The 22966-nt window shown below is 58.7% G+C and overlaps 1 protein-coding gene across 2 annotated transcripts; it reads right to left on the bottom strand.

The window, feature by feature from the left end:
• Positions 1–15875: 15875 nt before the first annotated feature.
• RAB7B (RAB7B, member RAS oncogene family) lies at positions 15876–21488 on the bottom strand. 2 transcript variants are annotated; one of them, XM_074564268.1, is made up of 7 exons: positions 21361–21488; positions 19868–19926; positions 18779–18840; positions 18503–18629; positions 18138–18353; positions 17125–17250; positions 15876–16659 (listed from the first exon to the last, which is right to left on the bottom strand). In XM_074564268.1, exons 2-7 carry the CDS (start codon positions 19877–19879, stop codon positions 16579–16581), a joined length of 624 nt encoding a protein of 207 aa, XP_074420369.1. In that variant the 5' UTR covers positions 19880–19926; positions 21361–21488; the 3' UTR covers positions 15876–16578. The 2 variants fall into 2 exon arrangements, with proteins under 2 accessions (XP_074420369.1, XP_074420368.1); XM_074564267.1 differs by lacking the exon at positions 21361–21488 and having other exon boundaries at positions 19868–20041.
• Between the last annotated feature and the right edge of the window lie 1478 nt (positions 21489–22966).

The following is a 22966-nucleotide window of genomic DNA, read 5'->3' on the forward strand; positions in this document are numbered from 1 at the left end:
CCCGCTCCTCCCGTGTGTTGGCTAGAGTGGGTGATGCTGAGAAATGTGAAGTTTGGCCTCACTAAGTCCACCGAGCCTGGGGTCTTGGAGGAATTGTGACACACGGAGTACGTACCTGCAATGTGATGCTTGGAGCAAGCAACAAATGAAGGCAGAACAGCTTCGCTCCAAGCATATGATGTGGGTGAAAGATATTGTCCCGGCAGGTCATCAGCTAAGGGACCCATCGGTTCATACCCAGCTGATCCCTGCCATGCCAGTCTCGCACCAGCCTGTGCGTGCCAGCCACAGACCTTTTTTCCCGGTGTTCATCTTGCAAATGCACTTACTAAGCACTTATCTTCTGTCCCTGTGCTGGTGATAGCTGTGTTTGGGAAGAGGAAAGTCACATTGAGGTTTCTGGCTAGTGTTGATAGGAGCCATTGGCGTAAAGCCACTTTCCTGTGCTGGCACAGGCACAGAAAAGGGACTCACGTCCAAAGAGTGTGAGTCAAAATTCAGTGGTAAAGCAATCTTATCTCTGCCTTAGGCATAATATAAGGGCCCAAATTGATCCCAGTGCAAAAGCTGGACATTCAGGGAATGTCTCTGCTACATTTTAGGGAGAAAAATCCAGTGCTCTGGAAATACTGTTTCCTCCTTTGACTGCCCCCTCTCCGTCCCCGCTTCTCCTTGCACAAGGCAATGCACATGCAGATGTCCTCCCTGATTGCTTCTCAGCAGATGGAGCTCAGAGGTCTCGTCCCTTCCAAATCCTGGGTGAATCTATATTAGAAACATCTCTCTCCCAACTCCATTGCCCAAGAAAGGGCTGTAAAAAGCAGCTCCCCCCTACCCCAGGAGGCAAGGTCTGCCTGGGGAGGGCAAGCGCAGGTGCAAGGGTTTTGTTGCAACACCAGGACAAGGTCTTGACTCCTGTTCCCCGGAATCAGTGCTTTCAGCAGCGTGTCCGCCCCAACTCCCAGCCTCCCGCTCCCGGCACTGGCTGCAGGTGCCATGGAAGCCCTGGGGCAACGTGGTGAAAGGGCCCAAGTCTCGCAAGGTCAAGCGAGACAACCATCACCTCCTCCCCTGAAACCTGCGCTGTGCTTCCTCGCCGAGGCATGGCACGGGGGAGGACAGGGCGGATGCAGTGCGGGACGCTGCAGTGCTGGATGCTGCAGTACTGGATGCATCAGTGCCCAGCTCTGCAGTGCCAGATGCTGCAGTACCAGGGTCTGCGGTGCCAGATGCTGCACTGAGGGATGCTGCAGTGACGGATGCTGCAGTGCTGGATGTTGCAGTGCTGGATGCATCAGTGTGCAGCTCTGCAGTGCCTGGTGCTGCAGTACCAGGGTCTGCAGTCCCAGATGCCGCAGTGCTGGATGCTGCAGTGGCAGATGCTTCAGTGCCAGATGCCGCAGTGCTGGATGCTGCAGTGCCAGGCTCTGCAGTGCCAGGTGCCGCAGTGCTGGACGCCGCAGTGCCAGGCTCTGCAGTGCTGGATGCCACAGTGTTGGGTGCCGCAGTGCCAGGTGCTGCCCAGACTGAACTCTGCCTCACCCTCCTGCCGCACACCCGCTTCCCTCTCCCTTTCGTGCCTCTGGTGTCGAGCTGGGCTGGCAAAGCACATGGGCAGGAGGAAAAGGAGGTTTCTGCTGTCAGTCAGTTCAGGTATTTTAAAAGGATGTTGTATAATTCAGCTCCGCTGTCAGGCGCTGATCAGCCCAGCGATCCGCCCCTGCGCTCCGGGGCTGTTCACTCTCTCTGACCTCCTGGCATCAGGGACGGGCCAGGACCGAGTCCAGCTGATGGGCCACACCAGGAGCTTGTCACCAAGGACAGGTTAGTGTCTTCAGCTGGGCCGTTTGACAGGGCAGACCTTTTTGTTCACAGTTAAAATCGCTTTGATCCACTTTAGTTTTGTTTTGCCTTTGGCTCTGAATTGCCACAGGGTTCGTCTACAAATGAACCGATTGAGGAAGAAGGCACCATGTGGTGGTAAAGCCAGATCTCTAGCCCCACGTTTCTGGCACAAGCACATCGGTAAAAACATCTTTCCTGGTGCTCTGGGGCAGGGGAAGGGCAGAAGCAGGGAAGCGGTGGTTGTGTTTCAGGGGGCTGAGCAGTTGGCTGCATGCACGGTGCCACGCATTGAATACACACGGCATTTGGCCATGGGATTTAACTTTTTCTTAACCTTTTCCCTTTGGAAATAGAAGAGGCTGATGCTAGGAGAGCATATAGCTCAGTTATGAAAAATACCTTATCCCAAAACCGGCTTTTAGCCTCAGAAAAGGCAAAATGCCAGAGTCCGTAAAGTTCAGACAAAACTTGGCTGTTTCAGTCAGCTTTTTCCATGAATGGGAACCATAATGATGGCTGGTGGAGTAAAAGCCAGAGAGAGAGGGAGAAGGTGTCGGGAGGTGCTGCCTGGCCATGGTGTGGGGCAGAGGGAGCCGGGCAGGGGCAGGGAGGAGACATCTCTGCTTCCCTCCAGCTCCCACCTTCCATCCCGCTGCTCCCTGCCGCAGCCTCGGCTTTAACGTCCCCTTCGGGAGCAGCCCTCCCGTTCCTCCACCCCTGCACTTTTGCCACGGGGCAGCCAGGCATTCAATCAATGTTTTCTTTTTGTTTAGATTAAATATTTGGAGTGTTAAATAGGTGATTTCCATAAGGCAGATGGCCCTTTTCTTGTTTGAAGCCACCCAGCCCAGTGCAGGCACTGGGCAGGAGCGCTGCCCTGGGCTCTTGTTCTGCCGTCGCTGGGCCGGTGCCAATGTTTGATGTACCACTTCACACGAGTTTCTAACCAAACTAGCTCTGCGCTTGGTAACCAGAATAATAAGATCTGCAGACATCTGCCAGCTACTGAAGGTGAAGCCAAAGTGTTTGGCGCAAAGGGTGTTTATTAAGTAAAATGCTTATATTCAGCAGCTCGGCTTCTGCTCTTTTTAATGCTGTTGGAAATGCGGCAAAGTGGGTACAGAGGATCTGTTCTGCACTGGCACTGGGGTAAATGAGCCCAGATTTGGCCCTCTGTCTCTGTGATTTGTTTGATTAACCCCCTTTTTCTCAACCCCACCCTCACTCTATGACTCTCGCAGCCACAGCCAGTGCCGTCCCTGGCCGAGGGAGGGCTGGGCTGGGGGAGGCAGCGGGCACATGGCCTGGGGATGCAGAATTGGCCCCATCATCACCCTCTGAAAGCCACCAGCTCCCCTGCCCTGCAGTCCCCTGGGGGTGTCACCTTGCTGAGTGTCCCAGCGGTGCTGGGACCAGGCTGCCAGCTCCTGGGCAGGCAGAGAGCAGCGCCTGACCGTAATGGCATCCAAGTCTGTCCCCTGGGAAGTGGTGTCTCCATTCTCTCCATCCTCCCCATCCCCTTGCTGCTCCCTCGGCATACGGAGCTGTTGGGGTGGGAGGAGGGAAGGTTGGGAAGTGCACTTAAGAGAAGGAGAAGTCAAACTTCAGCATCCCTCGCTGCCGTGAGTCTCTGCTCTCCACATGCCTCTGACACAGAGCTTGCCCTCCGCCTTTGAAGAGCAGGTGGGCAATGCAAATCCCAAGGAATTAAAAAGTTTGCAGACTGCAGCATTCCTGCACAGCCTGCGAACGCTTATCCAGGGTGCCTGCTGAGAGCTCGCTCCTGCACACACTCCCTGCCCTGGTGGATTCATTCTTGGAGAACGAAAAACACCTTTGGGGTCACCCAGTCCATCCTCCGCCAGAGGCAGAGGATGGGAGAGCATTTCTCTACTGGAAACCTCTGACCTGGGGCAGAAAGACTGTGTGGCCAGCAACTAATGTCACTTCAAGGACTTATCTTCGAGGGAAGGAAGGCCAGGTCCCTAGCTTAAGTTTTCGGCTTGCTTACAAATAAGGTGCGGACAAATTTTATCAGGACAGAGCAGAAAGCATCCTAGCTGCGTGAACAGCAGTTTACTGCAATGGAGGCGGCTCATGGGGATATTTTCTCTTGAGGGAGCCTGCTCAAACTGGACCTAAACATCCCATGAAATGGCACTGGGAGGAGCTGGAGATCCCGCACCCAGTCTGACAGGTCTCAGTCTGGAAGCACTTCTCATTCCCAGCTTTAAAATTCCCTCCTAATCTGATTGCGTGCCCGCAGCTGTGCATCCATGCACCAGGATGTCCCTCGCAGCAAAAATCCCTTGCCGAGGTGAGATCCCTGCGCACCACCAGTGCTCCCCTGCCAGGCACTGGGCTCCACGTCCTTTCTCACTGTGCCTGTGTGTGCAAAGTCTAATTTGGGCTGCTACATCCTCGGGGCAGGGCCACTTTACATAGCACAGAAAGTTCTGATCACAACAAGGATCCAGAAATTGAGGGTCTCTCAACGGTATTGCCTCTCCTATAGCAGGGAAATCCCCCCACAGATCTCAGCAGGAGCCAGCCAGGATAAGATGGCAGGATTTATTCTAGTAATAATTAATTCACATATTTGGCTCTTCCAGCCTCTCTTCATAAATCAAGCTCTTGGATCGTTGGTGTTCCTAATTCCTGAGTAAATCTGCTGCTGTAAATCCCCTTTGCAAAAGGAGGGAGAAAAAGCGAAAGGGGGGCGGGGGGGGAATAAAAAGAAGTACCAGTTCTCCAAATACTGAAACTCACACCCAGTGGCTGTGCAACCGGAGTGTAAATCCCCCACGCCCACCCAGACAAAGAGCACGATTGTTGGAGCTGGGTTACCTGCGCCTCGCCGGGCGGAGAAAGGGCCGATTCTGCGAGGGGAGCTGCAGATGTGGCAAGAAAGCCCCGGCAGAGAGGTGCTCCCAAGGAGGTGTGCAGAGGTCTGTGCTCAAATAAGCCAGTGAGTCATTTATAAATCACCTCAGTCAAGGGGACCGAGGGCTGTGCTTGGCGCCTGATTGGCTTGGAGGAGGTAATTGCAAGCGAGTACACCCAGGCTAAGCCCAGGAGATAGCCCGGGGAGATAAGGAGAGATCTGAAGAGGGACAAGGGCTTTTTTGGATGTCTCCTCTCACCCCACCCCTTCCCGCTAAGGCTTGGGCCGTTTGATCACCTTTGCAGGTCCCTCCGTGCTCCGGGCTCTCAGTGACAATAGCTCATATTCACCGTCACCCCGGGCCCCTCCTTCACCTGCTTCGGACTCGGGGCGAGAGAAGATGCTTTTGTTGGCCTGGGTGAGCTTCCTGGCGTGGTGGGTAGTGTCTCCCCGGCTTTTGTGCTCTGGCCGACTCCCCGCCTCCGGAAGGGACAATGGTGCGCTTTGTGCCAGCGCCGGACCCCGCCACTCGGGCTTGGAAGATGGGCTTGGCAGGGGAAAGCAGTTTCTTTCTTATTTCCAGGTTCAAAGGGATGAGAGGCGTGGGAAAGAGAGGCGAAGCCCCCGCCACCTGCCCGGGAGAGAGGGTGCGGGCTGCGTTCCCCTGCGTTGGGAAGAGGTGGAAGCCCTCCGCAGCGCAGGGATGTGTCGGTGCGGATCAGTCTGGGTGATCTGTCATCAGCCTTGCAGTCACGGTCCCCGGGCAGGAGCCACACCTGCGCCACGTGCTCCTCCGGAGGAGAGTTTGACAAGTTCTTCAGATGCCCCTGGCAGTGGACAGGGATGGAGCGGGGAGGTGCCGGGATGGGCCGTCCGGGAGCTGCAGACTTGGGGGCCACCCTCCAAAGGTATCAGTCAACCTCCTGCCCCGGGAATTCGCCGATGTTTTGGGAAATGCAGCGTTTTGAGCTGAAAAAGGCACTGGTGTGACATGCATGTTGGCAGGGAGCAGGCAGCTGGGACTAGGGGAAAGAGATCATCCTCTCCTGTCACTGTGTCCCCAACCTGCGCTGGCAGCACTGTGCCGAGCTGTGTCCAGGCTCGTGGTCTGTCTCCTTCCAGAGGGATCCAAGGATGCAGGAGCCAGGTACCAGTCAGGATGTCAGAGATTATGAGATGGATAGGGACATCAGCAGGGAACACCACAGAAGGAATAGGTCACGAGAAGGAAGCTGTAGGGGGTTATTTACTGTGGAAGGAACTGATCTTTCGTGTTCCCATTGTCCCCAAGGACAGCTAGGCACAAGCTGTTTATAGGGGTCGGCTCTGCTGCCCTCCCTGCTCCGGGCTCAGTCCCAAAGTGCAGATGCAGGGCAAGTGGGATGTGCTGCCACCTCTGAGCACTTGGCCTGAGTATGGGGAAAATGACGGGAAAAGGGAGAGGGGAGAGAGAAGGCAGGGCACCGAGAGAGGGGGGAAGGAGGGAGGCATGGCTGGGGTGGGGTGGGAGGAAGGGAGAAGCTGATGATGTGGCCTTTGCTCGCTCCCGGAGGCTGTCAGAGTAAAAATCTCCAGTACCTTGTGCATGCACAGGGCATCAACGTTTCTTGCCAAGAGACCTCATCTTATGGAGATCGATCATTGTGTCCAGAGCATGCCAAAGGAACACCCTGCCGGCGTGTACCAGAGGGAAGGGGGCTGATTCATTGCCATCTGACAGACAGAGGTAATAATTGCCAAGCAGTTATCCTGTAAATATTAATAACCCATATCAAGTGTTTTTTTTAAAGGGCAGCCTGATATGCGTGGAGCCCTTTGAAACGGAACTGTGTGACACGGCAGGAGGACCAGCCCAGCCCACACGTGTGCACAGGGGTCCCTGCCCACGGAGCAGATCCAGGCAACCTGGAGCACCAGCACCCAAAGGTCCCAGCCACAGGAGTCCTGCTCGCAAGGCACCACAGAGAGAGAAGAAACAGCATCTCTGCTCCAGAGGCGATGCTGGCATTGCCAAACTGGCTGGACGATAAACCAATGCTAGAAGGAACTTCTTTGCCATCATTGAACTGTCACTTTTCCTAGAAGAGCTCCACCAATGAAAGATTCTTTTCCCTTCACTTTCCTAAACTGTCATCCCGGCGTGGGCAGAGCTGTGGAGCAGGAGAAGTGGCCAGGGGCACGGGGAAGGGGGGGGTAAATGTGTTTGAGATCGGTATCTGGGCTTGGAATGGGACCAGAGAGTCCTGAATTTAAGCTTCCACTCTACTCACAGCCATCTGCCTTTGAAAAGGAGAAGCTGCCAAGCAGAGAGGCTTGTGTGGCCAGTCAGTGCAGCCAGAGCTCCAGCGAGGCTGGCACACACAGAGGGGACGGGTCCCACCTCGGGGACCAGCCCAGCTCTGAGCTCTGGGAACAACGTCAGCTTCACTTCAATCCAGCTGGTACGAAAAGTAGAATCCCAAAGCTGCCAGACTGCAGTGAGGGAGACGGGAACAGCTCCAGCTCCAGGCTGCTGGTGCTCCTCGTCCTCCGAGCTGTCTGCTCGGTGCACCAGGCCCTGGCACGTCGTGCAGGACCCAGCAAGGTCAGCAGTGGGGATGCCAGGTCCGAGGGAATGTCTGCCTGTCAGACAGACAGTACACTGGGATGCAGAACCAAACCGGCCAAAGACACCCAGTGGTGCAGTTGTCTGGGGCTTGTGCTGGGACATTGGCAGGGCAGAAGCCCGACTGGCTGGGTTTCCTGCCCACCCAGCGTTGTCAAAACCCAAGAAGTTCTCAGTCCTGTGCAAGGTGATTTTGCTCACAGGGGATGACTTACACAAGACCTTCAGGCTTGCTCTGTCCCCTTCAAATCCAGATGTCCCTCCTGCACGGGCAGGGTCACCACCAGCTCCCGCTGTGCGGGGATGGGCGAGCTTGTGGGGAGGGCGAGCAGCTCCCCGCTACAGGAGCTGCCATTCCAAAGTCCCGGTGGGTGTGATCAGGGAACTGCAAGGTCTTGCCCTGTGGAGAAACCAGCCCCATACAGCCACTGATGGTCCTTTGGCATTTCTTGCAACAGGAGGTGCAGTCCTGGTCAAATTCCACTTTCAGTAACTATAAATAAAACTCTGATTCTGCATCTTTCTGCTTTGGCCAAACTCGCCGTGTGTGGCCCAAGCTGCTCTGCTGGGATGTGTCCACCAACAGACCGGTCAGGACGATGAGCAGGGCACAGACGGGTGTCCAGGGAGCACCGAGGCTGCCCAGAAATCTGGGAGGCACTGGGAGATGGAAAGACACCACAGGGATTTCCCTGAGTCAAACATGGAGCCCTGGGTGCACGGACTGCTGAGCTGTTTATCTTCTGGTCCGATAACAGCATACCAAGTGCTGGAATGTGTGGATTTATTTGCAGATGATTAATATTAGCAGCTATATTGCAGTTAATGAGGGTAATAATTCAGTGGTAATTTACTGCTGGAAGTTATGAGAAATCTTGCTTGGAGCCCCGAGGTTAGAGTCAGCGGGGAAAGGCAGCGCGGCCCGCGGGGGCGGAGGGCGCTGGTCCCTGGGGGATCTGCTGGTGGTGGGACCTGCAGGGAGCCTGTCCCACCCCCCCCACCCTCCCTCGGACCTGCGGCTGGAGCTGCTTCTTGCTTTCAGACAGTTTTGCCAAGGAAACAGGGCTTGTGCAGCCCCAGGGGCAGGTGGGAGCCGGGGTCTGGGATGGGGAGGCTGCAGGTGGAGCGGGGCAGCCTTTATGGCCAGTGGAGACACACTGGTGCTTCCAGGTGGATCTGGGAGGTCCTGAGGGGCTGTTGGTCCATGTGGCTGATGTGTTGTTCAGGCTGTGACACCTGCACAGGGGACACCTGAAATTAGGGGGGGTGTCGTGCTTCCGTGTTGGTCCCTTCATGAGCTTTTGGAATCCATAGTGTACCCCAGCCAGAGGGGAAAGCGGAGATTTGGGCTGCCAGATTCCTACAGGAATGAGGTGGCCGTTCCTGGAGCGTTGGATGTGCCCAGTGCTGTGGGATGCTCTGGTCTGCTGGCTGCGGGGTCTGGTACCCTCTGGGTACCTGCAGCGTCACGAGCAGTGTCACCCACGGGGGCCACGTGTCACCGCACAGAGCCTGGCTGGAGCGGTGAGATTCCCAGGGCTGGTTATCATCGTTTCCTTCTCGCCCAGGAATGCAGCTCTTGGGCCCGGGCCGGACGCCACGCTCTCACTGGCAGCCGTGGCCGAGCCGCCGGCTCCACGGTGCCAGGCGATGGAGACACAGGTCTTGTTTGAAAGGGAACCGCCAACTTTTAACACTTCCCAGGCTTCCCCCTTCGCTTCTGGGACATGCGGTTGGTCTCAGCAGCTGGCACAGGGGTCAACGGCTTTATCCGGGGAGGAATGAGGAACGCAATGTCCTAGAGGGAGACAGCAGGATTATTTACAGCACCAAAATAAAGGGTGGAATGCAGAAAGGCGTCGGGAGGTTCAAAGCTGCCCCTATGGCTCAGCACCATGTGGACGTTTCATGCAGTTTATTTCGTGGTGTGAACTTAAAGCTGGGGAGAGGCACTAGAGCTTTCTGGTTATCTACCAGAGGGAATTGCCGAGTCCATCTGCTCATGGCCTTTACAACCTGCCTTACCCCTGCAGGAACATCTCCAAAGGCAAGGGAAGGGGTGGCCTCCTCATGAGACAGTGTCCCCTGCACGTGTCTGTTGAACAAGCCCTATCACATTGGTGCTGGCCCTTGTCTTCAGAGGATGACCTCTTCGTGGAGAGCCCTGGGCCACAACAGTGGGGCTGGCACGAGCCCACCGTGCAGGTGCATCCCCAGATGGAAGGCTTTGCAGTGTAAGGAGTTCTGGCTTGGGGAGCAGAGTGCGTTCTGCTTGTTAGAGTCAACCGCACAGATTCTGATCTCCCTCTGGAGCACAGCAAGGGTCTCCAGAGCAAGCATCACCCCTGAGAAGACCCTGCCCAGCGCAGGGGCAGCCCCGGGGGAGCAGCGTGGAGCAGGCGGGGGCTGTGTGCGGCAGACACTGGGCTGTTTTTGTCCTTGGCAAAGTGCTGAGGCTGGCCGGTGCTCTCCTGACAGCCCTCTTCCCAGTGCTGCCTCCGCTGACCTTGAGCAAGGGCTGTTATCTTATTTGTAAAATAGGTGCAAGATAGCTGCCTTCTCCCGGGGAGCACACGGGTGCTCGGCAAGGTCTGCCCGAGGAGCAGCGCCCGGCGGCGGGGCAAGGGTGGGAGCAGCCCCGGCCCACACCTGCAGCCAAAAATGCCTGGCGTCGCGGCAGCTGGGGGTAGTGGGGGCCCCCCGGCATCGCCCCCGGCCCGCAGGCTGCCCTGCGAGCATCCCGCTCGCCTGGAATGCTGGCTCGGGGCTGGCTCCGGGCTCTGCCTCCCCCCACCACTCATTGCTTCCCCCCTCCAGGCTTTCTGCCCACTCTGTGAATTAGGAGAGTCAACCAAAATGAGGGTTTTTTCACACAAACAATTGAATTCCAGTCAAGGGAGGTTTTTTTAAAAAAAACAGGAATCTTTCCCCCCAAAAGTGTGGGAAGGTGTGTGGAGGGGTTTAGGAGAAGCTCAGCAACATGCAGCTCTTTATGAGGGAGTGGAGCGATAGGACGAGGGGGAAGGGTTTGAAACTGGAAGAGGGGAGATTGAGATGAGAAGTTTGGAAGAAATTGTTTGCTGTGAGGGCGGTGAGCCCCTGGCCCAGGTTGCCCAGAGAAGCTGTGGCTGCCCCATCCCTGGAGGGGTTCAAGGCCAGGTTGGACGGGGCTTGGAGCAACCTGGGCTGGTGGGAGGTGTCCCTGCCCAGGGCAGGGGGTGCCACTGGGTGGGCTTTAAGGTCCCTTCCAACCCAAACCATGCTGTGATTCTGTGATTTTCCCTCCTTGATGCAGCTTTTGTGCAGTGGTGAAAAGCTGGGGAATTTGCAGGAGCAGGGGGGCTGGGGGCAAAAAGCGAACGTGGTCCCAGCAGAGCAAGAGCCATCGCGCTGGTACGTCACTGCTATGTGGCCTTGGGCAACTCATTAAGGCCAAAATGCACAAACCTCAGTGATGGGAGATAAGCGGCAAAATAAAACATCTCATTGTTCAGGGCTCTGAGGTCAATATCTTCAGAAGTACTCGGGTGTTTAAAGTGAGGATGGCTGCGATGGAGGTCCTGTCACCCCTGGTCAGAGAGATCAGGATCCAGGTTTTAGATGAAAGTGCCGGCAGCCCACTTGTCCTTTTTCAAAAGTTTTAGGCAGGGTGTTGCCATGCTGCACCGATGGCCAGGAGCCGGTGGCACGAGGCCAGGAGCCAGCTCGGGCTGCCAGTCTGCCTCGAAAGAGTTGGCGAGCTGCGGGTATTTAAAGCTGAATAAATCGTTTCAGGCCAGAGGGATGCAATGCCTGGGTGGAATCTGGTGGGAGATTCCCTGCCCTGCGCCTCGCCCGGGGCCCGGAGGGAGGCTGCCATCCTGGTGCACAGCTGTGGTCCACAGCTCCTGCCTCCTGGTCCAGGTCCAGGTCCAGGTCCAGGTCCAGGTCCAGGTCCAGGTCCGGTGTGGCCACATCCCCAGGGATGCTGGTGGCCTCATGCTTTGCAAAACCCAAGGGTGCTCAGCCAGGACAGCAAGAAGCAGCATGTCTGCACTTTCCCCTCGGTCAGTGCAAGGGAAAGGTTGCAAGTGACCATGGTTCACATCTGTCCATGCTCTAAGGAGCTGCTCGTTCATGCAGGACAGAGTCCGGCCCATTTCAAGCCAAAAGCAAGGGGATTTGGGGGTGATGAGCTCCTCATCGGGCAGCTGGAATGCATCAGCGGGAGGCTGAGGCTGCTCCTGCTCTCCAGGTGCAGATAGCACTGCAACTCCCTAGTGAAGACAATGTCCACCCCTGTGCAAAGGGCCACATCCATGGGGGCACCATGGCTTGGCCCTGCCTGGGTCACGGCCGAGCTGCCCACTGCCCGTGCCTGGCCCTGGGCTGGCCCTTTGCCCAGGGAGCCATCCCATCCTGGCGAAATCCATCCTTCCCGGATTTCTCCGCATTGCTTTTGCTGCTGTCACTCCTGCCCATGGGTCTGGCCCGTGCTTGGGACCCTCGCCGCAGCTCTCAGCATTTCTGGAGGGCTTTGCATAGTGCGCATCGGCTGCGGCGAGGGGTGGAAAACCCTCCAAGCAGAGCGCTGCCCTAGCTAGTGCCCCACGGGACCGTGGTGCCCCCCGTGCCAGGCTGGCCGGAGCAAAGCCCCCGTCCCAACAGACTGCGCTTTGCTGCTGTCCCGCACACGGCTGGGGGGACGCCTGGGGCTCCGGCTGGCTGCTGACTTCAGCATGTACCTCAGCTGACTGGGGGACTGGCCACAGCCCCTAATCCTCTCTACGTGCCGGCTCGCAGACCTGCCGCGTCCCCCGGCCCCGCCGCTCGCAGCCCCCGAGGCCGGGCAGAGCCCCGCGGCCCCGCACGACCCTGCATGGGGACACTTGCCGCAGCTGGGACGCGGTGACAAAAGCTCCCGTGTGGTGGGTGTGAAGGAGAAGCATCGGTATTTGCCATAAGTGGACAGTGAAGCAGCGGGCGAGGGGACGGCGTCTGCTCCTGCCTGACTCCGCTCCAAGCGGGGGCTAATTGTGTGTCCCTGGCAGTCGGGGGGGGACAGTGACACAAATCCCATTAGTGTCACCCGCAACAGGCTCAGTGCTGATGAGTCGAGGTGGAATAACGGGGCAATGATCGAGGAAACAAAGAATAGTCATTCAAATAATTAATAGCATCAGCAGTGCTCGTGTATGGCAGAACAAAGGGTGCCAGCGTGCCGCGGGATGCTCCGGCATCGCTCCGTGCCCCACCACGTGCCACGCCACGATGCCAAACCCTTCGTTAATGAGCAGCGGGACCCGGCACAGGGCTGGGGCTGCTGCACGCCAGAGGGACCGAGCACAGCCAAGCGCGGCACGTGTCTCCTGCAAAAACGGGCGCTGGCACGCTCTCCAGGCAGTTGCACACCTGCTGCCCGCTGGCACCAGAGGGCAGAGGTAAGGCTTTGCTTGACACCGTGGTTTTATTTTTCACGGTTGTAGCTCTTGAGAGGTTCCCTGTAACTTTGAACCTCTGGGGTTTATCCTGTTTGGTGCGTTACTTTCAATCCCAGCTCCAGGTTAACGGGGCTTCTCCTTTGGAACAGGAAAACTTCATTTTTTAAGCCACTTTATTTTAACGTTCACAAGCTGAGTAAGAGAATTTAATTCCGGCCGGCTCCAGGCGCCGCAGGCTGGGGCGGACGCACCGTGGTGCCTGTCCCCGGGGTGCTGGGAGGTGTCTGCGGAGGAGCCGCTCTCGGTCAGCCCTGCCGAGAGGCAGTTTGCAATGCAAATCCCCGGGCTCTAACCGAACTCCCACCCCTGCAGCCAGCCAGAACTCAGCCGGTCTGGTTGCACGAGATAAAATGGAGCGCACGCTGCATTTTTGGAGCACATGGGATGGCGGAGGGTGGAAGAGCTGTTAGGAGTAATTAAACCTCAGAAGCGCTGAAGCGAACTGCAGTCAAGGACGTGGAGTGAGTGTCAGGCACTAAATCTGTAGATACCGAGGGCAGCATGCTCCTCTGTCGGTGCCGGCAGGATAGGGATGGTCTCCATTCGGTGCTCAGCGTCCTCAGGCTGGGGTTTTACCGATTTTTGTGCTTAGTTTCGATCAGGGAATGAAAACCTGTGAAGGCAGAGGTGCAGTCTGGCTGTGCTGGCCCGGCTGAGGGAAGCGCAGAGCCCAGCATCACGGCTGGAAATGAGCTTCGACTTGTTAAATACGGCCGTGTGGGGTAGGACAGCGGGAGGGCGAGAGCTCAGGTTGGTTTGGCTTCTTGAGTGTCTCCGTGGGCCAGGCCCCCGCCGGGGTGAGCTGGTACCGCTGGCTGCACAGGAACTCACTGAGTCACACAAAGGCAAATATTTTCCCCTTTGATTTTCACTCTGAGAAAATCTCGAGCTGACCTTGTTAATCCTACGCGTTGCAAACCTCCCCCTTGTCCTTTATCACCTTTCGGCCGGGGGATAATGTTACCAGCGTAGCACCTCTGGCCGCTCCTGCCAGCATCCTGCCTGGCGCGGTGCCACCCCCTCCACTCTCCCGGTCCTCCTGGAGGGAGGATTCCTGAGCTGACCCCGACCATCCCGGGGCTGCCGGACAAGCAGGACCACACTGGTGCTCCTACCCGGGAGGGAAGCCTCTAGGAACAGGTTGCCCAGAGAGGTGATGGAGGCCCCATCCCTGGAGACATTCAAGGCCAGGCTGGATGAGGGTCTGAGCGACCTGATCTAGTTGAAGATGTCCCTGCTCACTGCAGGGGGCTTGGACTAGATGGCCTTTAGAGGTCCCTTCCAACCCAACACATTCTGTGATTCTATGATTCTGTGGAGGGAGAAGAAAAGCTGGATGGCTGTGGGTGGCTCCAGCATGGTGCTGCACATCTGCAAGGTGCGTTAGCTGGGGTCTCTATGGGGTGGTGATGCCACTAGAGATCCTGCCAGCTCCCAAGGTTGCAATCTCTTATCTTCTGTGTCTGGAATGATGCTCCATGGCCACACAAGTGCTCGGGTCCTGCTATTCTCCATCCCTCTCAGTTTGAGCCCAGCGTCTCAGAGTCTGAACAAAGTCTCTGGAGCAAGCTGTGCCCGCAGTCGAAGGTCTGACCCCAGCTTGACTGGGTGCTGTGACACGCTGCTGGCCATGCCTTGCCGGGGCAGCCCGGGGCAGGACCCCGAGCCAAGCCTGCAGCTCCCGCCTGGCTCCGGCTCCTGCTCATGGGCTTCGGCACCCGCGGTAGCCCTGGGCTCAGCCCCGGCCGAGGGAGCACCCGCTCCACTGGGTGCATTTGTTTGACCAGCTCAGCTCTGGGTGTCCAAATTGCTGCTTGCTGGAATTAAACGGATCGAGTTTGCATCCGCCTCCAGCACTGAGAGCTGCTGGAGAAAGTGTGTAATTAGAAACAATATCACTATTGACACGGATAGTGCTCAACACCCGCCGTCCAGACAGACTGGGCCGGACACGCTGGCTGATGCTCAGCCCGACTGCGCTGGGACGGGGGCTGCATCCTGCGGGCAACGCCGGGCACAAAGTGGGCTCTGGCTTGTCCAGCTGCCTCGGGGATACAGGGGGAAAGGGAGCGCGGAGCTCGGGGACGAAATAGTTAATGCCCCTCTCCTCCCAATATCAAGAGACAAATCCTCTCCCACGGCGTGGTGCCCAAATAAACAGGCTGAGCGTTGTGTAAGGAGGAGGGTGGGAAGATCTCTACGTGCCTCTCCGGAGGCTGGCGGGCTAATTACGGCACTGCAGCCCCCGCGCCCCCCGCGCCGAGCTCTCGCTCAGGTTTCGCCCTGTCTGCTCACACCCGCTGGCCCTGGGCCCTGCCACTGCCACACATGGGTGCTGTCCCCAGCTTGTGTCACGGCTCGGTGGTCCTGGGTGGGGAACAGCCACGATGGGGCTGTTGCTCATGGAAAGGTCCGGGTGATGCCAGGGCAGAGCCCCCATGGCCCCTGGGGAGCTTTGTGGAACCACTGGGGTCAGTGTGGATGGGTCTGGGGAAGGGTGGCGAGGGGGCAGGAGGTCCCGTGGAGACCTGCCCAGGCAGCCATGGGGCAGGGTGCCCAGATGGGGGTCTCCCGGGTCCATCCAGCCCTATGGCTCTGCAGCAAGCAGGGTGCTGCAGCCCCAGGGATGCGGCTCCGAAGGCAGCGGGGAAGGTGACACAGGGTGGCCACGGCCACCTCTCTGGCCAGCCCCAGCCTGTGCCTGGGTGCAGGTTGTCGGAGGTGCCAGAGCCAGAGTTGGATGGATGCAGGAAGGGAGGCGGCCGCTCGGCTCGGCTCTCATCAGGCTCCCTCTGCCGACAGCCGCCCTGGCCAGGCCCCCGCGCCACCACTGCGCACCCGCTTTGCACGATGCCCCGGACACCTCCTCTTTCCCCTGACACAAAATTTGCGCTGGAAAAAACAATCCAGACCCAAAATGCATCTTCCTGCCCCAAGAAGCTGGCACAGGCTCAGAGCTGCTGGCCTTGCTGGAGGAAAGTCCACGGGACAGCACAAGAGCCCGGAGCCCCCACCCCGTCCTCCTGCTGCTGGACCACAGGAGTGTTTTGCCACACAGGTGTATAAATAAAAAATATTTAATTTCCTTTTTTTAAAAAAAAGAATTCCTGACAAAGTGCTTTACTGAGGATCCTCGCCAGTGAGGCGGGAGGTGGAGGGTGTTTGACAGGGGGTGTGCATGAGAGCAGGGGAAACTGAGGCACGGAATGGTTACATCCGCAGCAGCTGAGCCCGGGCGGGGGGACCCGGCTGCTCTCAGACCTGCGCCGTGGCCACCAGCCCCACGCCTCCCCCAGGACAGCCCATACGCACCGTGAGCCCTGTGAGCGATGCAGAGCCACCAGTTCGCGTGCTGGGAAGGGTCACCCGTGGGGCCAAGTCATGGTCTCTGGAAAGGCATCAGCAGCACTGCCCGGCTCCCTGGCACCATCACCGCAGGGGGGTCGCCCGCTCGGGTGCCAGATGGCTGGGGATCGAGGGGGTATGGGGCCACCGTGACGCAGCAGTGATTTGGGAGGCTGCTGGTTTGGGAGAGCAGCTCTGGGGACGTGGGAAGGAGCAAGCCCCGGGATGTGCAGCCAGCTGGCCCCGGCATGTTGAGTGGTGGCCATCCTGCGTCCTGGCTTGGCCATCCTCTATGGTAGGGCTGGGGCGGGCGGGGGCCACGGACACCCAAGCAGGGCTCCAGCCGTGGGCAGCGTGGGGTCCGGCACGCCGGGGCCATGCTCCTGCAGCGCAGCCCGGAGCGCGGTGTGTGGCCAGGGTCAGCAGCAGCTCTTCTTGGGCTTGTCGTTGGGAGTGAGTTTGATGGAGTCGGTTAAATAACTCTCAAAAATCCCTTTATACTGGAAAAAAAAGAGAAGAGAAAGGGTGAGTGATGTCAGTTCAGAGCCAGCCTGGGCTGGCCAAAGGACCGGGGAGCACAGGTTCAGTCCCGATTAAAGACAAAATCCAGGGAAAAGCCGCCAGGCTCAGCTAAGGAGCGGGGCCACCGGGCTTGTGTGGCGTGGGGACACAGGTGTCCCCATGGGATGGCCGCTAGAGGACAGTGCTGGCACGCTGTGCGGTGCCGGGCGCCCTGTTCCTGTCACCACGGGCAAAGAGAAAGAGCAATCCTTATTCTTTTCTAACTTGTTTTGGATCTATTTTAAGAAATCAAGCACTGATGCATTTCCCTTTCCTGGGGCTGTCCTACACGTTACAAACAGAAGATGTTCTGCATCGGAAGGGGTCTGTCAGATCGGCTCTGGCCGGCGGCTGAGTCCGGCTCCCACCCGATTCCCTGCTGCCGGCGTGGGAGCGATGCTCACCGTTGCTAACGCCTGCTTTGCGAGGGTCTCGAAAGCCTCTGCAACGTTGATGTTGTTCTTGGCGCTGACTTCAAAATATGGGATGTCTTTCTCCTTGCACCAGGCTGAGGCGATCTCCTTGGGTACCTGCGGGGAAGGAGGATGGAGCCACAGCACAGCCCCACACAGGGCTGCCCGCGGCTGCCAGGGGGGTGGCGGAGGGGACCCTCCTGGCCCATCCAGGCGCTGCTGGGGGCAGGGTGTTGGCAGTGCAGGCAGCTCTTGGAGATGTGTCCAGTTTTGGGCCCCTCACCACAAAAAAGACATTGAGGGGCTGGAGCGTGTCCAGGGAAGGGCAGTGGAGCTGGTGAGGGGTCTGGAGAATAAGCCCTATGAGGAGCAGCTGAGGGAGCTGGGGGTGTTCCGCCTAGAGAAAAGGAGGTGGAGGGGAGACCTCGTCACTCTCTACAACTGCCTGAAAGGAGGGTGTAAAGAGGTGGGGGTCGGACTCTTCTCCCAAGAAACAGACGATAGGACAAGAGGAAACGGCCTCTAGTTGCGCCAGGGGAGGTTTAGGCTGGATATTAGGAAAAATTTGTACCCTGAAAGGGTTATTAAGCATCGGAACAGGCTGCCCCGGGAAGCGGTTGAGGCACCATCCCTGGAGGAATTTAGAGGACGGGTAGACACAGTGCTTAGAGATATGGTTCAGTGATGGTTTTGTCAGAGTTGGGTTGATGGTTGGACTCGATGATCTGAAAGGTCCCTTCCAACCCAGGCCATTCTATGGTTCTATTCTATGCTTAATTCCTGCTGCCTTCAGTGGGGACAATCTCAGCTGCGAAGGGACGGGGGTGGTGGTGTGCTGCTTCTGCCCTGCAAAAGGCATGGAGGAGGCAGCTCCTAGCCCAGGAGCCCTGGTTTCCCCGTGAGCATCGGCAGAAGGCTGGTTCTGCAGGCGAAGGAGCTGCACTTATAAGCTGTTGGGGCACTAAGGCATCCCAATGCACCCACCCCAGCTCCTCCACACTCACCTGCCGGTCGCAGATGTCTATTTTGTTCCCCAGCACAACCATGGGGAAATCTTGCTCCCTCGGAATGACCTTCTCCAGGAAGTCATCTCTCCAGTTGTCCAGGGACTCAAAGGACTCCCTGTCCGTCACGTCAAAGGCCAGCATGCAGCCGTCCGAGCCTTTGTAAAAGGTCGACACCATGGACCGGAATCTCTCCTGTCCCCCCGTGTCCCAGATCTATAGGGCAGAGAAGGACATGGGTACAGACACATGACGCGAGCCCCACACCTCATGACACCAATAGGCATTTGGGGACAGCAGGACATGGTGGGACACGTGCCCATGGGACCGGGACGGGCCCCCCGTGCAGTCCCAGCCCCGCTCACCTGCAGTTTCAGGGGGGTGTTGTCCACCGCGAGGACTTTGGTCAGGATGCTGGCGCCCAGCGTGGTGCGGTAGTCTTCGTAAAACCTCTTGTGCACGTACTGGTGCAGGAGGGAGGTTTTGCCCACGCTGTCAGAGGGAAGGGACGTGGGTGAGGATTTGCCCCGCAAAGCTGGGCTCAGGGGGTCGATTTCAGCAAGGACAGGGGCTGTCACCCACAGGCCCCCGGGCCAGCGCACACGTGGGGCTTCCCTCCCATCGCCAGCGCCGCTCCTTACCCCAGAGCTCCTATGATAATTATCTTCAGATCCACCTTCTTGCTGGCATCCATGGACAAGCCCTGCGGGACGAGAGGGGGTCACCCGGCTGCAGGGATGGGACCGGTTCCTAGTGAGCCCTGCGGCGGTGGCAGAGGTGTGGGAGCAGCTGCTGCTCCCCACAGCCTCTCCCCGCTCCCACCCCGGCCATTCCAGCGCCCCGGACGCTGCTGTGTCCTCACCATGTGTCCGTGCCGTGCCAGCACCCTGCTGCGCCGGCGTCCCGGCAGTGGTGGGGGCAGAAACCCCCGTGACGAGCCCGGCCCACGTCACCGCCCGGGACCGGCTCCCACGGTGTCGATGCGCGTCCAGACACGCCAGTGTGCTGCAGCGCTAAAAGCTGCTTGTGAGCAACTTCCCTGCCTCTCCCTTTCCCTCTAAAGTGCAATCCCTCCCCCTAAACCTGGCACACAGCAGGGTTCTGGGGAAAATTACATTTACTAAAGAAGACCGCGGCTGGCTGGACTTTTCTGGGTGCCCCAAGCATAGCCCAGGGATGCCACCCAGCCCAGGAGCACCCCAAAAGGCTCCCTGCAGGCTGCGTCCCCAACGTGTCCTGGTCTCCCCATGTGCGCTGTGTGTGGCCATCCCCAGGCAGGAGCCCCGAGCGCCTCCAGCAAACCCCCTCCCCAGGCGGGGACGAGCATCCTCCGGCGGCCTCAGCAGCCCCGGCCGCATGGCACCGGCCAAGGCGCAGATGGAAACACTTACTGACAGCCTCTTCTCTGCATTTTTCCCCGATGCGCTGGCCGACCCTGCACCGTTCCCCCTTGGCACATGGCCCCTGCCAGGGCGGCTCTCAGCCGTGGGGTCCAGGCTCTCCCGCACCCCCTCTGCCACCCCAGCCCCGCCGCGGGCAGCATCCTTGGCACAGGCAGAGCCTCATGTCTCAGCGTGCACAAACTTTCCAGCCCTTTTGCCAGCACCAGACAGCTTTCTCAGAGGCCAGGCAGTTTTAAACTCAAAATGGAGTTTCCCAACCTTTTTGCCCACTGGCTGATGCTCCGGGGGTCTCCTGCTCAGCCGTGGGCTCGGCTGCAGCGCACTCACCTGCCGGGGCATCCGTCTGCCGGACGGCCGAGGCTCTGGGCTCCGTTCCAGCCGGCGTCCTGCGGAGGGAAGAGGCAGGAGAGGAGGATCCAGGAAAGGGTGGCCGTCCCCGGCGCTGATTCCTGCCTGCCCGCCGCCCAGGGAAGGCGGCTGCGGGGCCCCACGCCGTGACATCAGCAGAAAGGGGCTGAGATCCTGCCGGAGCTGGCGGAGGAGCCGCGGGCGGGTGCCGGGATGTCACAGCATTTCCCTCAGCTCTGGAGCTCTGCTGGGCGCTCCCCAGCTCAGAGTCTGATAGGGGGAAGGGACCAAGGTCCCCTTTGTCTGCTGGGGTTTGGGATTGACTTTTGGCCTCTTCTCTTGCTCAGGATCCCCCGGTACCTTTTACCCACCTCCTTGGGACCCCTTATCTGCATTCCTGCCAGGGGATTATTTAGGGCTGAGAACAAAAGCGCCGCGGGGCTACCGGTAGCATCCCCGGAGCCCGCTGGAGCCACACCGGACTTTGCTCAGGCAGCCCTGATAGCGCGGGGCAGGAAAAGAAGCTTCGGGAGCCCAGGGACAATGGGAGGACGGCGACAGGAACCGAGGAAGCCTCTGGCTACCTCTCCGAGCATCAGGCTGGTGGCCAGAGGCTTTTTGCCGTGGGAAAACCCACTTGGCCGTGGCTGCAAAAGGCAGAGCTGTGCCTCCCTCGGTGCGCAAGGGCAGGTCCTGAGCCTTTGCCAAGCATCCGATGGGATATGGGGTTTGCACCCCCTCACCCTGAACAGCAACCGCCGGTGGCCTCGGAGGGACCCTGCGCCCGGGGACACGGAGGGACCTTAGGTCCCTCCGTGTCCCCGGGCGCAGGGTCCCTCCGAGGCCACCAGCTTTTGCTTTTCCACTGGTTGCCCTTGTTTTTGTAGGTTTTTTCCCCCCCTGTAGACACCCCTTATGGGATCTCAGGGAAGATCGCTGCACTCAGCAGGAGAAACCCTCCTCCTCCTCCTTCCCAGGTGTAATTTTGGGACCTGTCTGGCCAGAAAAATCTGTTTTTCCCCCCCACCGCCACTACGGGACAAGTGCGGGGAGGAGCAGGAGAAGCACCTGAGCCAGTTCCCACCGGTGGTGGGTAAACGGCTGATGGTTTTCCCGGGGCAGGTCTCTCCTAATCCCTGTATTCAGCCTATTTTTGTCGCTGCTGCTTCACCTTTGCCCTTGCAGCGAGACTTTGTTGTCCAGACTTCCCTCCTGCCTACTTCTGCCCTGGTTCCTCCCCGCGTGTCCCTCCAAGCCTGGCGGGATGGAGGTTGCTCACCCAGTCAGATGATCGATGCCTCTCCACGACGCTGGAGATGGGGTTTGTGGTCACGTTCCTACAGCCGATGCCCCGCAGCCACTTCTGCTTTTGGGCAGGAGGGACCGTATCCATCAGGGCACCCAGCCCAGGCTCCATCTTTTGTTTGATTTCACAAGAAAAGGGATTTTCCCAAAGCTCCTGCTCTCCTTACCTCTCCTGGTGCAGTCGTGCGAGCTTGGCCCCGGATGAAGGCGGTGGGAGCGGCGGTGTAGAGGAGGCAACGGCCAAGACGTTGTTCAGCAGCTCCTGCAACCACAGCTACGGTCCTGTCCTCGTTGGTTCACCAAGTCAGCAATTCTGAGGAAAAAAGCGTGGGGTTTGTGCCCTGTGACTATGAGGAAGGTCTTGCAGCTAGGAGACGATGAAACCCAGGCTGGCGACTGCCACGTCCAGAGGAAAGGCTGGTGTGGACAAGGAGGGGACATGCCGTTCCCTGCGGCACGGCTCGCGGGGCAGCGAGAGTGAGGGAAGCGGAAGAAAGCAAAAGGCGTCCAAGTGACTAAACTGTTCCCTATGGCTGTTCGGCCACCTCTGCTCCCCGGGGGACAGCGGGAGCTCCCTATTGGGATGCTCAGAGTTTGCTGGAGCATCCTCTGTGTGAGGGGAGGAGGGCTGGAGACCCCCTGAGACCCACCAAGAGGACGTGGGATGCTCTGGGATCCCCAGAGCACACAGCACCGGAGCAGTCCCGGTCGAGTCCAGGCTGGGCCACCTCTCGCTGCTGGCCAGTGGTCGGGGGCACCAGGTGGTCCCTCATTGTGCTGGGGAAGCTGGATGCTCCCCCAGCGCCTATGGCCGCGGTGATGGGCTGGTGCCCGGCGGCACCTGGGCGTGCTAAGAGTTAAGCTGGAAGAGGGAGAGGAGACCTTAGTCCAGCTGCCCCCGCACCTTATCTGCGCTGTGCCTGCGGAAAGCACAGCTGAGGTGAAGTCAATACAGGAACCGGTTACAGAAACCATATGTTGGTCAGTGGCACAATCAATGTTTCTGAGTAAGGCAGATATTTTCTTTTATTGCAAATGACGAGCCCAAGCCGCAAAGTTTACAACCAGATCTGAATTTTCCAGTGCTCTCAGGCCCAACCCTGAAGTTTGCTCCGCTCTGGGAAAGATACAGCAGCTGCGAAGCCTGGCCCCCGCTGAGGGAAGGAACCCCGGCACCGCGGGGGCTGCGGGGCTTTGCAAACCCAGCAAAGGCAGGGGTAAAAATAACCCTTCTCTCTGCTTCCCTTTCTCGCTGCCTTCCCTGCGTGTCTCGGGACGCATCATGCATGAGCCACGATTGCTCACGCTTCCTCCCGCATCCCTTGCACCGTCAGCAGGTCCCACGCGCTGCAGTGACTCACGGGGAGCCCTGCAGCCCCCTGGGCCCCCAAGACCCCCCAGCCCCCCAGCCCTCTGAGCCAGCCCAGCCCAAGCTTGGCAGCACGCCGCTGGTTTACCCTCTCTCGCTTCGAGCACCCACAACCATGTTGTCTTTTGCAAGTGCCCGGGGAATCAAAGCAAATCTCCCTGGAAATCACCGGTTTTACCAGGAGTTTTGTGGCACAGAAAGAGCCCCAGGGTCTCCCCAGTCTCCTTGTAACCCTTTTGTTTCCCAGCGTCACCTCAGATGAAGTGACATGTTTTCCCAGTGAACTCGCTCCTTCCCCAGCCCCTGCCCTTGGTGGGGAGCGTGGGGGTCCCCACAGCCACCTCCGGGGACTTTCTGCTCCACGTGGGCAAAGTGTCCTCTTCTGCCCATGTGGAAATCCCAGC

The sequence above is a fragment of the Larus michahellis genome, chromosome 21 (assembly GCF_964199755.1).
Source record: "Larus michahellis chromosome 21, bLarMic1.1, whole genome shotgun sequence".
Lineage (NCBI taxonomy): Eukaryota > Metazoa > Chordata > Aves > Charadriiformes > Laridae > Larus > Larus michahellis.